This window comes from Onychostoma macrolepis, chromosome 21 (genome assembly GCF_012432095.1).
Source record: "Onychostoma macrolepis isolate SWU-2019 chromosome 21, ASM1243209v1, whole genome shotgun sequence".
Lineage (NCBI taxonomy): Eukaryota > Metazoa > Chordata > Actinopteri > Cypriniformes > Cyprinidae > Onychostoma > Onychostoma macrolepis.
The window spans coordinates 12186886-12202744 of NC_081175.1; the positions used below are offsets into that span (position 1 = coordinate 12186886).

General features: G+C 37.5%; 1 protein-coding gene across 15 annotated transcripts in view; it reads left to right on the top strand.

Annotated features, from left to right (window-relative positions):
• nrg2a (neuregulin 2a) overlaps positions 1–15859 on the top strand; it is a 101738-nt gene that overhangs the window by 38893 nt on the left and 46986 nt on the right. For 13 of the 15 annotated variants that reach the window (XM_058758801.1, XM_058758791.1, XM_058758794.1 and 10 more), the window contains exons 2-3: positions 14195–14363; positions 15588–15706. In XM_058758801.1, the coding sequence (XP_058614784.1) occupies positions 14195–14363; positions 15588–15706 (288 nt within the window). Of the gene's footprint in view, positions 1–5144; positions 5427–14194; positions 14364–15587; positions 15707–15859 lie in introns of those variants that run through there. The other 2 variants (XM_058758802.1, XM_058758804.1) reach the window with 2 other exon arrangements.

Sequence of the window (15859 nt, forward strand, 5' to 3'; positions counted from 1 at the left end):
CAGCGGGAGGCTGGTAGAGGGGGAGGTGGGCTACACTTATCTGCTGTGATCTTTAAGGAAGTTAAGAGGGGGTGCAGCAAATTGCATAGATGGGGCCTGGTGAGGGTACGGGAGTGGGAGAGATCCAGTAGAGTCCAATCCAGGACTTTTAAGGGGGTGGCTTCACGTTCTCTTTATTTACTCTTAATGTCAGGCATCCCCACCCACCCGATCAGAGCAGCGAACGCCTGGGGGCAACCGATGTTGAGAAACAGCAGATGCTATGTTATGGATGAAAAGAGGAACACTTCAGAGCCAGGAGAGGGAAAAGGATGGGAAGGAGACTTAAAGACAGAATAGAAGTGGGAAAGCACGACAGTGTCCCATTTTTGAGTATTGTCTTCTATATCTATTGTTTTTGTTTGAATGGCTGTCATTACGGTAAGCAACTCGTCCATGTCACACCACAGTCTTTAATTTCACCTTGGGCTGGAGGGCTTCGTGCTTCTTGCCAGGTGGGTGGTTCACAGCAAAAATAAAGCAGAACAAGTCGCTGATACACCCAATTTTTTCTCTTTCTTCTCCTTTTGTTCCGCAAGTCCTTGTAACAGCATATTGCAACATAGCACTGGTGGTATTGTATCCCGTGATATCAGCCCCGCCCACCAGAAATGCTCAATACCTGCGTAGTAACGCATTCACTTCTGCAGTATGGTAGGGCAAATCTAACACAGGAGCCTTACTGCATTTCAAGGAGGAAATAATCTTTTAAGGGAGTTCCCCTCTGAATGAACAGCAACTGTATTCGGATACCTGTAGATCTCACAGTTATGCATGTGTATGTATACACACATAGGTGCCAGAGAGGAGAGCTCAGGTTTGGTAACAAGTCCCATCATGCCTGGCAACGAGGGGAGGTTGACCCACACATCCCGCTCGGTGTCATTACCGTTGACAGATTCACTCACCACAAAGACCTGTCATGAGGGAATCACTTCCACACATGCACACACACACTGTTTAAGCCTACAACGTGGCACTTTGATCTTCTCTAAAGTGGAGGCTACACTGCGTGTGTTGAGACATGCCAGTTCCCGCCCCCTTGGTCTCTCACACACACACACACACACACACCAGCACTCCCACCAGGTAAATGGTGATATGGCTCCAAGGAGGTTAGAGTCACAAGAGGCCCGTGGCGATGTCTCGATACCACAGCATGTTTTATGACTCACCTCGTATGGCACGTAATCTTCTACTTCGTCCGTCATGCTTTCAGTCTCATCACCATCTTTCTAACATTGTAGTTTCTTCCAGTCCTGCATGGGTTCTGGCATAGCCCCCAACCGTCTACCTTGAAATGAAATGTTACTCTGTGGTGGAGTCGGAATTACGAAATGCCTCTATTTTTGGGATCAAGATGCTGGTTCCTTGATTTTTTTTTTTTTTTTTTTTAGATGACAGAATATGTTGTTGCATTACTATGAGGAGAGGTTTGTTTACAGAATGACATCATGTCAGACAGTTTTTGGTCTTGGTGCTTCTTACTCGATGAAAATGGTGATACAAGGTTGTTTGGAGGAAACCCTTATGAAGACACTTTTGATACTGTATCTCACGGCTCTTATCTGAGCTTTGGTGCCTTGCTTAGAGGCACAACAATACGGCATTCAATCATGCGGATTTGAACCCGTAACACTGTTGCCGCCAGCATTAATGTTATCTGGGCTTAGTGCTCACCCTTTGATTGAAGTGAAACATGTGACAGTATTCTAAAATATTAATTCTTTAAGTGTATCGTCATTGTTTGTTATTTCAAAATTGAATTCCATATGGGCCCTGACATGACATAAACTGTATGTTATAAAGCTCATAATTCATAGGAAACTTATCAGCGTTAGTCATAAGGGATAAGAGACAGTGAAATGAATTGTGTGTAGCTTATGTGTAGCTTGTTTGCTGCATATTGTAGACTTCAGCCATGTTCTTCTACCACTTTTCATTCCAATGCTGGTGTCATATAAACGTCAGTTGAACTGTTTTTCCAGTTTAACTCCTATTCCTTCCTAGTCATATTTTTTGGAGGGGGGAAGATGGAAGTAGAATGATGTTTATGGCAAGCCGTTTTAACTTTTATTCAGTCTCAGGATATGACTTCTTGATATCAGCAATTGCATTTCCACTAGTAACAATGTTAATTCTTGATATCAACAATTACATTTTCACTAGTTAAAATGCTAATTGTTGATATCAAGAATTAAATTGTTGATATCTGTAATTGTATTTTCACTAGTTAAATGTCACCATAGGCTGCCATTCAAAATCAATTGTTGATATCAAGAATTAATTTCTTACTAGTAACAATTTCATTCTTGATATCAGAAATACAATTCTTACTAGTAAAAATGTCTATTCTTGATATCAACAATTAAATTCTTGATATCAACAATTTAATTTCTGATATCAAGAATTTAATTGTTGATATCAAGAATTGGGAGGGTAATGTTTGATATCAACAATTAAATTGTTGATATCAGAAATTAAATTGTTGATATCAAGAATTAAATTGTTGATATCAAGAATACACATTTTTACTAGTAAGAATTGTATTTCTGATATCAAGAATTAAATTGTTACTAGTAAGAAATTAATTCTTGATATCAACAATTGTTTTTGAATGGCAGCCTATGGTGACATTTAACTAGTGAAAATACAATTACAGATATCAACAATTGAATTCTTGATATCAACAATTGAATTCTTGATATCAACAATTGAATTCTTGATATCAACAATTAGCATTTTAACTAGTGAAAATCTAATTGTTGATATCAAGAATTAACATTGTTACTAGTGGAAATGTAATTGCTGATATCAAAAATAACCATTGTTACTAGTGGAAATCTAATTCCTGATATCAAGAATGAACATTTTAACTAGTGAAAATTGAATTGTTGATATCAAGAAGTCATATCCTGAGAATGAATAAAAGTTAAAACGGCTTGCCATAGATGTTGACACTGTGTTTTATTTATGATGGCCTGATATTTTCATCTCAAGAATCATGTGACTGGATTCCAGCCAACCAGCGGGGCTGCTAGATTTATTCTACATTTATTCCCATTATAACATTTTATTAATTCTTTCTTTCTTTCTTTCTTTCTTTCTTTCTTTCTTTCTTTCTTTCTTTCTTTCTTTCTTTCTTTCTTTCTTTCTTTCTTTCTTTCTTTCTTTCTTTCTTTCTTTCTTCTTTCTTTCTCATATCCTTCATATTTCTTTCTTTCTCATATACTTCATATTTCATTTCATTTCTTTCTTCCTTCCTTCCTTCATTCTCATATCCTTCATATTTAATTTAATTTAATTTAATTTCTTTCTTTCTTCTTCTTTCTTTCTTTCTCATATCCTTCATATTTCATTTCATTTCTTTCTTCCTTCCTTCCTTCCTTCATTCTCATATCCTTCATATTTCTTTCTTTCTTTCTTTCTTTCTTTCTTTCTTTCTTTCTTTCTTTCTTTCTTTCTTTCTTTCTTTCTTTCTTTCTTTCTCATATCCTTCATATTTCCTTTCTTTCTTCCTTCATTCTCATATCCTTCATATTTCTTTCTTTCTTTCTTTCTTTCTTTCTTTCTTTCTTTCTTTCTTTCTTTCTTTCTTTCTTTCTCATATCCTTCATATTTTCTTTCTTTCTTTCTTTCTTTCTTTCTTTCTTTCTTTCTTTCTTTCTTTCTTCTTTCTTTCTTTCTTTCTTTCTTTCTTTCTTTCTTTCTTTCTTTCTTCCTTCCTTCCTTCCTTCCTTCCTTCCTTCATTCTTTCATTCTCATATCCTTCATATTTTCTTTCTTTCTCATATACTTCATATTTCATTTCATTTCTTTCTTCCTTCCTTCCTTCATTCTCATATCCTTCATATTTATTTATTTATTTATTCCTTCATTCTTTCATTCTCATATCCTTCATATTTCATTTCATTTCTTTCTTCCTTCCTTCCTTCATTCTCATATCCTTCATATTTATTTATTTATTTATTCCTTCATTCTTTCATTCTCATATCCTTCATATTTCATTTCTTTCTTTCTTTCTTTCTTTCTCATATCCTTCATATTTATTTATTTATTTATTTCTTCCTTCCTTCCTTCCTTCATTCTCATATCCTTCATATTTCATTTCTTTCTTTCTTTCCTTCATATTTCATTTCTTTCTTTCTTTCTTTCTTTCTTTCTTTCTTCCTTGATTCTCATATCCTTCATATTTCATTTCTTTCTTTCTTTCTCATATCCTTCATATTTCATTTCATTTCTTTCTTCCTTCCTTCCTTCATTCTCATATCCTTCATATTTCTTTCTTTCTTTCTTTCTTTCTTTCTTTCTTTCTTTCTTTCTTTCTTTCTTTCTTTCTTTCTTCCTTGATTCTCATATCCTTCATATTTCATTTCTTTCTTTCTTTCTCATATCCTTCATATTTCATTTCATTTCCTTCCTTCCTTCCTTCCTTCTTGTCTTTCTTATGTTTTTCTTTCTTTCTTTTTTTTCTCATATCCTTCATATTTCATTTCTTTCTTTCTTTCTTTCTTTTTGTGACGACACTAGCAGGGAGCGACACTATCAGGAACGTGATGTGACTCGTTTACAGTAGAGGATGGGAAGGCAGAGGGGGACATTGGGGAGTATAAAAGTAAAGAGAGAGAACAGTAGGATTGTTTTGTGTCATGTTGCACATGCATAATTTTCCGATATCAAACGTTTTGGAATTGTGGTATTTTTATATTTTTGTGGATGTGTCACTGAATGCGTTTGGCTGAGTGAATGGTTTTTGTCTCCAATAGTGCTAGAGCAGTGTGTGGGGGAGAGATCAGCCAGGGGTCAGATTTACAGATCAGCTGAGGCTCCTGTTGCCCTTAGACTGCGGGAGAGAGGTGGAAAGGGACACGGCCAAGGTGAGCCAGGAAGACCTGAGCACTGTGTTGTCTCTAAGCACCAGCTCCAGGGACTGTAAGACACTGAAAGATCTGAAAGATCCAGACAGGGAATAGTTAATTGCTTGACAGCGATGGGAAATGCCTCCCTTTGCTCCCTCCTTTTCTTCCCCTCCCCTCCCCTCCCCTTCTCTCTCTCCCTCTCTCTCTTTTCCACTGTCTTTGCTACTCTATTTTTTTTCTCTCTCACCATGCTGCAAGTAGGTGTTTCCTGTGTGATGTGAGAGAGTGAGTGTATATAGGAGACCAAACGCTCTGACAAGTTCAGAGTCTCAAGTGCGCCAGTCACACTCCCCATAGGACTACTTGTATTTTATTTCCATTGTGGATTTACATTTTTCTCTCTTGTTTTGGTACTGACACAATGTCAGAGGGTAAGAAGAGGGAACGGAATGGGAAAAAAAGAGGAGGAAAGAAAGGACGCAAGGAGAGCAAAGATCCCACAGAAGGTAAATAGAAAACGTATTTAAGGTGTGTGTGCCTGTGGCAGGAGGGGGTTCTGGGGTGTGAGACATGTGAAAGAATTTCTTTCCCTGTCTTGTCAAAGCTTGCTGCATATGTTTGTCACACAGGTGGACCTCCTAAAGCAGTCAACGTGTAGCAGCATATCTAGCCTTTGTGGCGTAGGTACACAATTGTTGCATTAATGTGTGTTTTGCGTGCAAAGCCAGATCCCCATCCAGTTTGGCGTGCTACCTAAAGTCCTTGATAAACTCCTACTCCAGTTTCTTATGTCACAAGCAGTAACGGCTTTTCCCAGCACTCTCACCTACACCACTCACCTGCATATTGTCGCCTAATGAGCTGCATTGTTGCCGAGATTCAGCCAAATTGTGGGCTGCCTCCCATAGACTCTTGTTCCTTAAGTACTTTTAAAGGACTTGTTCATATTTCTGTGCCGGTGTTAGCTCTCTACTCTTCTGCAAGTGGCTGCCACACTGTTTCTCCACTGGATTGCACTTCAGGGAGATGGTTGTTGCTGTGAAACCTTTCAAACGTCATGGCTTAGATTTTCTTGAATGGGGGCTGAAGAGCTGAAGTTCCTTCTCTTTCGCTCTACACTGCTGCAAGTCATGGCTTGTCACTGCAGTCTGACCCTGAGGTCAAGGAGGGAGACACAGCGGGAAAGAGGCAAATCCCTTTTTGCCTGGTCACATACCCCACTACGCTAGTTTATGATGGGATGATTCACCCTTCTCATACAAGACTCCCATCTTTCCCCTATTTCCAGGAGCGTAATAGCCCTTCCAAATGACATATGCCTTTTTTTTTTTTGAGTAAAATGTCTTTAAGTTGCATGTTGTAAAAAAGTGTTTGTTTAAAACAAATTATATGAAATGTATTCAGTCCATGCAAATTTGCTCTAAACATCACAATTCTGTCATTAGCCCATGTTCAAAACACATACTATTTTCCAGCGCAATACTACAGGAGCTATTAGAAATAGTCAAAGCTGCTCTTTTGAATCCAACCAATGTGCATTAATATTGGTTGTCAAATCAGTTAAAAAAAATTAAATGGTATATTAGGTTGGGAACTACTAAGTGTTTTATTATTATTATTATTATTATTAATTTGAGGTAAAGAACTGCTACAGTCCAAATGCCTAGTCCATTCAGAGTTATATCACCTTGGTATGAAACGCTTCAATTACATTAGCGGGTGAAGACAAGGAGGTATATTATTGTGCTGTCTTTATATCTCCCATACCTCCTCCCCCCACCTCTCATTCATTTACAGACATGTCGGAGTCTTTCAGTGTCTGATCTCTTGAGGGTGGTGTTCCATACCCTGTGTACCCCGAGGCTTGATTTGAGGGAGACTCTGAAAGAGAGAGTATTGTGTTGCCCAGCTTTTATGTGGTCCTAGTTTCCGTCGTTTAACACGCTTGACCTCCCAATACTAACAGAGGTGTAATTAAACATAGCGTCCTTGTAATTGTGTAAGACATAACATTGTATAGACTGTGGTTTTCTTGCCTGTCTGTGGTCACAGATATACGTCAAAGTGTGTGTGATGTGGTGCAGAAGAACAGTTTCTTAGAGCGATGCTAATCACCTGTGCTGTGTCTACGGAAACAAAGCGCAGCTGTGAATAAAAAAAAGTGCCTCTTGAGAGAGAAGACATTTGTGTTAACCCTGTGTGTAGTTTACACTACACCTTCTTGCTAAATTTAACCAGGTCCTGATTTAGCTCAGTTCTGATTTTGAAATGACATGAAAGAAAAGCGGGAATCATGAGTGACTTAACAAAGCGCTTACTGAATCTCAGAATACCAGTAGGTAATTCTGAGAAATGGCATGCTTTACACTGTGATCTATTTAAAAACAACCTAAAGGATTTCAAACTATACACACATTTTTGAAGTGATTGATTGTGTTAACATGCGGCTATATTTGGCATACGTGCAACGAAACCGATTGCCAAGACCACACATGCATATGGCTTTCTGTCATTGTGTCTGAGTGATAAACCACATTTTTAGTTTATACACAAGAATATCTGGAAATTGTTCAATGTTTCTGGATATGTCGACACAGATATCCTGCTCAGTTTTCTGATTGTGAGCTCTACATAACAGTTGGTTTTATTTAGTCTTTTGAAAAACTATGGCTAGATAGGTACTGCTGAGACCTGAACATGTTCTACATTTTCTCTTCAGGTCTCTTCAGATTTTCTGTGATAATTTTAAAGTTGGACTTATCTTGTTTATATTACATGTTTAAAGGAGGAAGAGGAAAGTATAAAAGGGGTTTTATGTGATGAATCATATATTTACATATGATACTTATTTTGGATATTATAACTGTGGTGAATCGTATCTGATCGGCAACATACGGGTGACATGCTGGCCATGGCTGTTCATGATGGTTGAATCTCATCTTGTCAAGCCGCAAGAGAGAGCACAGCATCTCCTCAGGCTATGGATATTTACTGTTCCTCAAAAACAGGCTTTGCTATCCATACCAATTCACACATATGCATCTTGTGTGTGTGTGTGTGTGTGTGTGGGTGAGACACACTTGTTCTTTTGTACCACTTTTAGCATTCAGAAGTGTTTCTGTTTCTAAAATGGATGAGGATATTAAAGTGTTTTAGGATCATGTTTGGCACAAAAGAAGGAGCACCTTCTTTAACTGAGTTGTAAAGTAGGCATGCTGTCAAAATTTTTCAGATTTGAGGGACATATTCAGTCCTTGATCTTATCACTTTTTTGTGCGGTATTTCAGTGCATATTCAATTTTGTTCAATAACCTTTTAAATGCACTGTGTTAATATCAACTAACTGCACTGACATTTCAGTAGAAACAGTATTTTGTTTATGTACATTTGGTTTAGTATAGATTACTCCTTATCAGTTTTGGGGGTAACGCATTACAAGTAACTTGGATTTTGTAATCAGATTACTTTTTTCAAGTAACTATTTAAGTAACATTACTTTTTAATTTACAGGAAAAATATCTGAGTTACTTTTTCAAATAAGTAACACCAGTTTTCCTAATTATTGACTGACATTTCTCCTGTCCTGATGTTGAAAGAAATTGGGCGTAAGTGCAGAGGCGTTTTATGCGCTGTGTAAACATGATGGTTGCTGTAGCTCTAGATTAAATGTGAACATGCATTTACTCATCTCACTTGCACCAAAACATATTCTCTAATTCTCAAGACTAATAAAAAACAGTGAAATGCAAATTCAGAAAACGATGCAAATGTGCAATGATTAAATGTTGAATAACACAAATATCCTTTAAGTATTTAATCCCAATTTGTTAACCAATGTCTTTGCTGCTGACCTTCAATGATCCAGTTCAACAATACGAATAAGCAAAAATGACCTTAGTTAAACATTTCTTTTGTTGAATTCACATCACATGTGTTTGATTGCTGAAGCAAGAGTGTTGAACTGCAGCACTTCAGGAAGGTCTATTTTATGCCCTTTACTCATTTTGCTTTTGGTGTGAAAGCACTTTTTACATTTGCCAAAACCAGAGCTTTTTTATATTAAAACAAACAAGCAAGCCCAGCCCAGATGAGAAAAAGTAATGTAACACATCACTTTCCATAAAAAGTAACTAAGTAATGTAATCAATTACTTTTTGAGGGTGTAACGGAATATTGATATGCATTACTTTTAAAAGCAAATTTCCCTAACACTGATCCTTATACACCAAACTCTATATATTTAGTATGATAATGCTCTAAACTATTTGTTTAGTGTGATAAATGTCAAACTATTACTGCCCACAGAAAGCAAATGGGAAATAAAATTTTATTACAGTGTACTTTGTTGATTTTGGCAGCAGAATTTTAAATGTTGATCAAATGATGGAGAACAGACATGATTGTGCTGTCTGCATTTCAAAGCACATATTCATATATGTGGATCAGAGTTGTGCAGGAATGCAGTACAGTACCGGTAAAGTATGCCAAATTGTGGTGGTTTGCTGCATCCTCCACAGTGGAAAAGACCTTGTGTCATGCAGTATATGCTCACCAATGAATTTTTGCATAAAATATTTGCATAATTCCTTGAGTGAACCAGGTGCTTAAACAACAGACAATGCTTGCAGTTTCTTCTTAGTGAATTCCCCCAGAATATGTATTCAGTATGTTAGCGATTAATTTTGCATTGTCATATGTGACCCTGGACCACAAAACCAGTCTTAAGTCACTGGGGTATATTTGTAGCAATAGCCAAAAATACACTGTATGGGTCAAAATTATAGATTTTTCTTTTAAGCCAAAAATCATTAGGATATTAAGTAAAGATCATGTTCCATGAAGATATTTTGTTAACTTCTTACCATAAACTTCATTTTTGATTAGTAATATGCATTGCTAAGAACTTCATTTGGACAACTTTAAAGGCGATTTTCTCAATATTTTGATTTTATGCACCCTCAGATTCCAGATTTTCAAATAGTTGTATCTCGGCCAAATATTGTCCGATCCTAACAAACCATACATCAAAGGAAAGCTTATTCATTCAGCTTTCAGATTATGTAAAATTGACACTTAAGACTAGTTTTGTGGTCCAGGGTCACATATAAAAGGAAAAATAAACAGTCAAATTCCATTGCACAAGCATATTTCTCGGTTGTGAAATATGTCTTGATGAATCGGGTTCTGTGTGGATGTTTTATACCAAGCACATGCTTGCTCAATTGCAGTTGAGGTTGCAACTCTAATTCAAAAGCTGTTTCATAAAGTTATGCAAACCTGTTTTGATATGATTTCATGCACTCACTTTGCCAAAAAAACTTAGAAAGAGAAAAACACCTGATTGTATTATTTTAAACTTATGTATAATTAGTATGAATGAAAATAAATTGTTATTTTGAAACTGAAATCAACTAATGATATTAATTATAATAAAAACAACAAAAATCACTATACTTGTTGTGCTGATTTTCTAAATTTTTTCTAAATTTTTATCAGGAACTATGTTTCCTAAAACATTGCTGGATAATCAATATACTGCTAAAATAACACTTAAAACTGTAAAAAAATAATCCAGTGAATTGTTTTTGAATCAAGAATGCACACATGCCACACACTCGTTTGTAAAACATAAACCTTCAGCACAACATTGCACCTTACTCTGACAGCTATTGCGTGAGGAATTTTCTTGGAATACTGAAACTATGTATCCAAACTAGATATGTGTCATAACACGAAAGTGAAAATAAACGCTCGGTTCCTTGGAAACAGCAGGAGGGCGAAAGAACTGCGATTTGTGCCGTGGCTTGATAGCAAAGATTGTGCGGTTTATACCTTTTTCCATAATCCTTCCCTTTCTCCTAACCACAGAATGATTTTGCCAGTTTAAACTGAGCTTTGGCACTGTCCCTCAGGTTATGCATTTCCAAGCCATTTCTGAATTACAGGCAGGGCCACCGAGACAGTGTCATGCGTCTCGTAAAAGTGTGACAGTTTTGTTAAAGCTCTGATGAAATACGCTACCTGAGGGGTGGTATGGAGAAATAATCTACATGCTCAGGATGCGCAAACAAACATTCCCCCCACAGTAGCAGAAGCCGCATTGCTGTTAAATGAGCAATAAACTCTAAGAATAATGGTTCTCCATCTCTGCTGGTTATTATTCAGGCTGTGTAGTGCTTTATTCTTTCTCAAATTGAGACATGATAATGCTTGATGTATCACGCACATGTGGCTTTAGTTATGACTTGCCATTTAAGTGTGATTCGACAGTTTTCAGCGCCTAGTTTAATAAACGCTATACTTCTGTTTGATCTTCTTTATGAGGCTGAATAGTCTAGAATGACTCTGTCATGGAGTATGACTGTATAAAGCTCAGAGTATTACTCTGGAGTCGGGAAAACATGAAGCGTACAAATCAGACACCCCACCCTTCTTATCTGAACACGGGCAAGTATCACCCTGCATGTGCAAAAGCAACTCGGAACAAGATGCCTCATGTCAGTCATTCTCCACAGAACCCTCACATACACGTCATGTGCTTAACCGCGATATTCTCGGCCCCCGATTCGGCCCCAATGCACCCTACTTAGGCGTTATGCGCAAGTATGCATCTGTCACTCGCACTTTCTTCAATAAAGTCGCAGTAACGGACGTTGAGCAGCATGTAATGCGAAACACACACTCGGCATGAGTTCATCATAAGCTGTGTTGCACAACACAGTCAATCCAAAGGCATGCTGAGTAATGATGCAGGTGCCCTGAGTTTAGGGTGAGAAAAAGTTACATTGTGGACGGGAAAAAGGCCTTTGCTTACTCATCCAGCTTCTAGACAGATAATAAAATTGGTTTAGTTCTCTTAGAGGCTCAGATAACAAAGTTTTCAGTTTGTTTTTTCTTGTGACTTTCTGTTGAGTATCATGAAATCAAATTCCAATGACTTTTTCTCAGTCCGTGTTGATGTTTGTTTCTTTATTAAACATCTTTAACTTTTCTGTTTAATTAAAAGAAAACTGTGCTATTGAATTCAAGAGGTTTTCGGGCGATTAATGAGTACGGTTCCATTCAGCACAAATATACAGGGAGATTACAGTGTCTTTAAATATTTGTACAAAGAATTGCGTTGCTGGCGCACTGTATCCCATCAGTCTAATGGCCTCAGAGGGGTAATGACAGCAGTGAGCATTAAATGGTGTGGAGCAGAACCACATCGGACACTTGGCGGTTTTTCTGATAGAATGCGCATCACTAGAGGCTGTCATGGGAAACCTGAGATGTTATTCGACTGACAGTACAATCCAAACATTGTGCCAGAGACTGTCATGTTACTTGGAGCCACGCAACATCAGAACAGACTGCATCATTCAGCCATGAAAGCAGACGTTCGGATAAAACAGCTGCCTTTACTGGGACAGGGAAGTGGGACAGTAGTTCCAAAATTAGGATGACTGTTGATTATTTTAGCAACCTCTGACAAGATTCGAATTGATGTTAATGCTTGTGTATTCTCATCTGTTTATTTTTTGATGCTTGCCATCCTTTGCAATAATAGCTTAAGGCTTTAATTGGGTATTGATCATGTGCGCTGTCAAGTAATGAAGAGGTAGCCACTGTAAAAGTGTAAGTGCCTCCATGGATTCGCTTTGGGAAGGCCCAAAGAGTTACACCGACTCCTGCCCCAGCCTTGGGGCAGCATGCGCCCTTCTCTCATCCAGGACAGTAGGGTACTGCCAAACAGCATCGCCCAGTTTTGCCCTTCGGATGTGGAACCGCAACTCTTTGAAGCCTTGTGATTGCTGTCTGAGTCTGCATTAATCCCATAATGCATTTCCTGAGTGACTATGCATGGCAGCGTCTGGGCATGTGGCAGCCCACATGTAGTAACTTCACCTCCTTTCAGGGCTCTTGTCCTCCATTTTGTTGGTGTTTTGACTGTTGTCTGAGATTGAGTGTCTCTTTAGGATTTATGAAGTCATCAATTGCCGTTCTTGCATAATTTCAAAACATGTGTTAAAGACAAGCTAAGTCTCTCTGCCGCCTTCTTGAACATTCGTGTTTTGACGACATGCTTTTTCAAAACAAATTTAGTTAAGGTCATTATCTCATTCTAGACGATTTATCGGGATTAAAGTCTCTAAATGGATTTTGTAGTAATAATTTATAGTAAGTTTAGCTAATTAATCAATTAGAAAATGAAGTCACCAAATCATGAATAATAACACTCCTAATTTCTAGGGTTTCCTTGAATAGTGAGACAAACACTGTTGATTTGAAACAAAGTAGTTAACTTAGGCTACTAAAGGGGTCAATATCTTTTTATATTTATAACTAATCGTTTTTTAATTAGAGCAGTAGCCTATTTTGGCACACTATAAAAATGACTTGGAAACAACATCAGCTAAATATTTAGCTTTTTGTGTGAATCATTTTTAAAACCGAACTGAACAAACCAATTCAGAATAGTGAATCAGACATTCAAATACTGTACGTGCATGGGAGAGAAAGCTGTTTAGCGCAAACTGATTCAGTAGAATGAATCCAACATACAAACACCATTTAGCACGAAGTAATTCCCTTGAATGAATCATACATTTTACAGAAAGGACCGCTTTGCATAAACCGAACTGAAGACTCCAACGCTTGCTATCAAAGAGCCGTTTAGCCTGAACCGATTCATTTGAATCAGACATATTAACACTTTGACGGAACCACTTAGTATGAACCAATTTACTAAAATGAACATTTTTTAACTTTTTTTTTTCCCGGCACTATGAACGTCTATGGCTACTGTCAGCTGTTTGGTTACCAATGTTCCTCAAAATATCTTCGTTTTATTCAGCAGAAGAAAGAAACTCATACATGTTTGGAACAATTGGAGGGTGAGTGAATGATGACAGAATTTTCATTTGTTGGGTGAACTATCTCTTTAAATTAGTATTGTCGCTAGTGTAGTTAGTTACTCCTAACACCGCCTGTGAATCCTGTTGTTATTTTAGCATGTTTACATGCGTTAAGTTCATGAAAGTGAAGAGCAGCAGTGTTTTTAGTGTTGTAAATGTGCTGCATTGATCCCTGAGAGCAGAGAGAGCTCAGCGCTGGACTGAAAGGAAGAGAGAACTGCCTCACACTGCCAGTGTCTCTAGTGACATCATCTGGCCAGCTAAGAGACTTTTCTGGATTTTTCTCTCTCTGCGTCCCTCCCTTATTTTCTGCTCCATCACTGCATCAACCCTACTACATGTTGATGATAAAAAAGAAGTACTATAACGTAATATTCTTTCTTTCTTTCTGTTGTTCAGCTGCTCCTCCCTCACTGAAGCGCATGAAAAATCCTGTGTTGGTGGACGAAGGAAGCAGGCTGATTGTAAGGTGTGAGGCCTCCGGCAGCCCCACCCCGCAGTACAAGTGGTACAAAGATGGCGCTGAACTGAAGAAGAGCAAAGAGATCAAAATTTCCAGGAACGGCAAGTGAGTCAACATGTCCATTAGCACACACCAGCAGAACCCAACCTCCAGTTCTAGATCTTTATCAGACGTTCTAAGTGTAGATCGTGACCTTCACATAAGTCAAGAAATTTATCCTTATGGGCAGTCTGCTAAAGACTGCCTGTGCCCTTGTAATTAAAGTGAAGTGTTTCAGCATGCTTGTCTATTATATTATTAATGACACGATTAAAGAACTAGGTCACCAAAAATGAAAGTTTTATCATCATTTACTCACTCTCATGTCGTTCCAAACCTGTATGAGTTTCTTTCTTATGTTGAACATAAAAGAAGATATTTTGAAGAATGCTGGTAATCAAACAGGTGATGGTCCCTATTGACTTCCATAGTATTTCTTTACCTACTATGGAAGTCAATGGGGACCAACAACTGTTTGGCTCTTCAAAATATCTTCTTTTGTGTTCAACATAAGAACGAAACTTATACAGGTTTGGAACAACATGAGGGTGAGTAAATGATGATAGAATTTTCATTTTGGGTGTACTATTCCTTTAAGCTTATGTTGTTACAAAATGTTATAATGGCAAAGTCTTCATGCAGCTCTTTAAAAGACTGTTCTAAATAACACATGCATCAAAGCCGGAGTCAAGCCTGCATTCAGGAACCCAAAGATTTGCAGTAAATTGTGACTTAAATTTTGGTCTGTTCCTCACACAAAGCTTTCATATGACTTCAGAAGACATGAAATATATCAACCAATTTATATGGAGTATAGTTTTAATGATTCTTTATGGTACATTTTTGTCTTTTTGTGGAGTTTGACAGACATGGTCACTATGAGCTGTCTTATAGAAAGAGCTGTGTGAAGATTCTTCAAAAAATATCTACTTTTTGAGTTCCATAAAAATTATACAGGTATGGAACAATATTGAAGTGAGTAAATTGCCTTTAAAATGATCTTCTACAGTAGAGACGATATTAAGAAATTATCTAAGGGGTAAAGGAGATTTTTGTCTAATTTCACTGATTCATTGGTCATGTTGTTCACCAAAAAGAACCATTTTTGGAAGCAATGTGAAACTCACTGGGATTCTCAGAGTGTCATATGTCTCTGTTTTATCTCTGTTTAAAGACTTGTACTGAGCTTTAATTTATACAGAGGGTTTCTCTGGAGAGTTTCTCTTTCTTACATTTTTATAGTGGAATCTTTGACTCTTTCTCCTGTTTCTGTCTGTCTTCTTCTTGAAGGAAAACTTCCAAAGTTCAGATCAGCAGTGCAAAGCTGGAGGATTCTGGGAATTACACATGTGTGGCAGAGAATATTCTGGGGAAGGACAACGGCACCAGTACAGTGCACGTACAAAGCAGTAAGTGAAAACTTTTCTATAAAGTCATAGATCAGTGGGAAGGAAGACAAGAGTGTGTCTTTGTCAATGATTTTTTGCTTACAAATGTATTGTGGTGAGAGATGAAGACGTGTACAAGATCACAACATGGACAAAATACTCAAAAGCATGCGT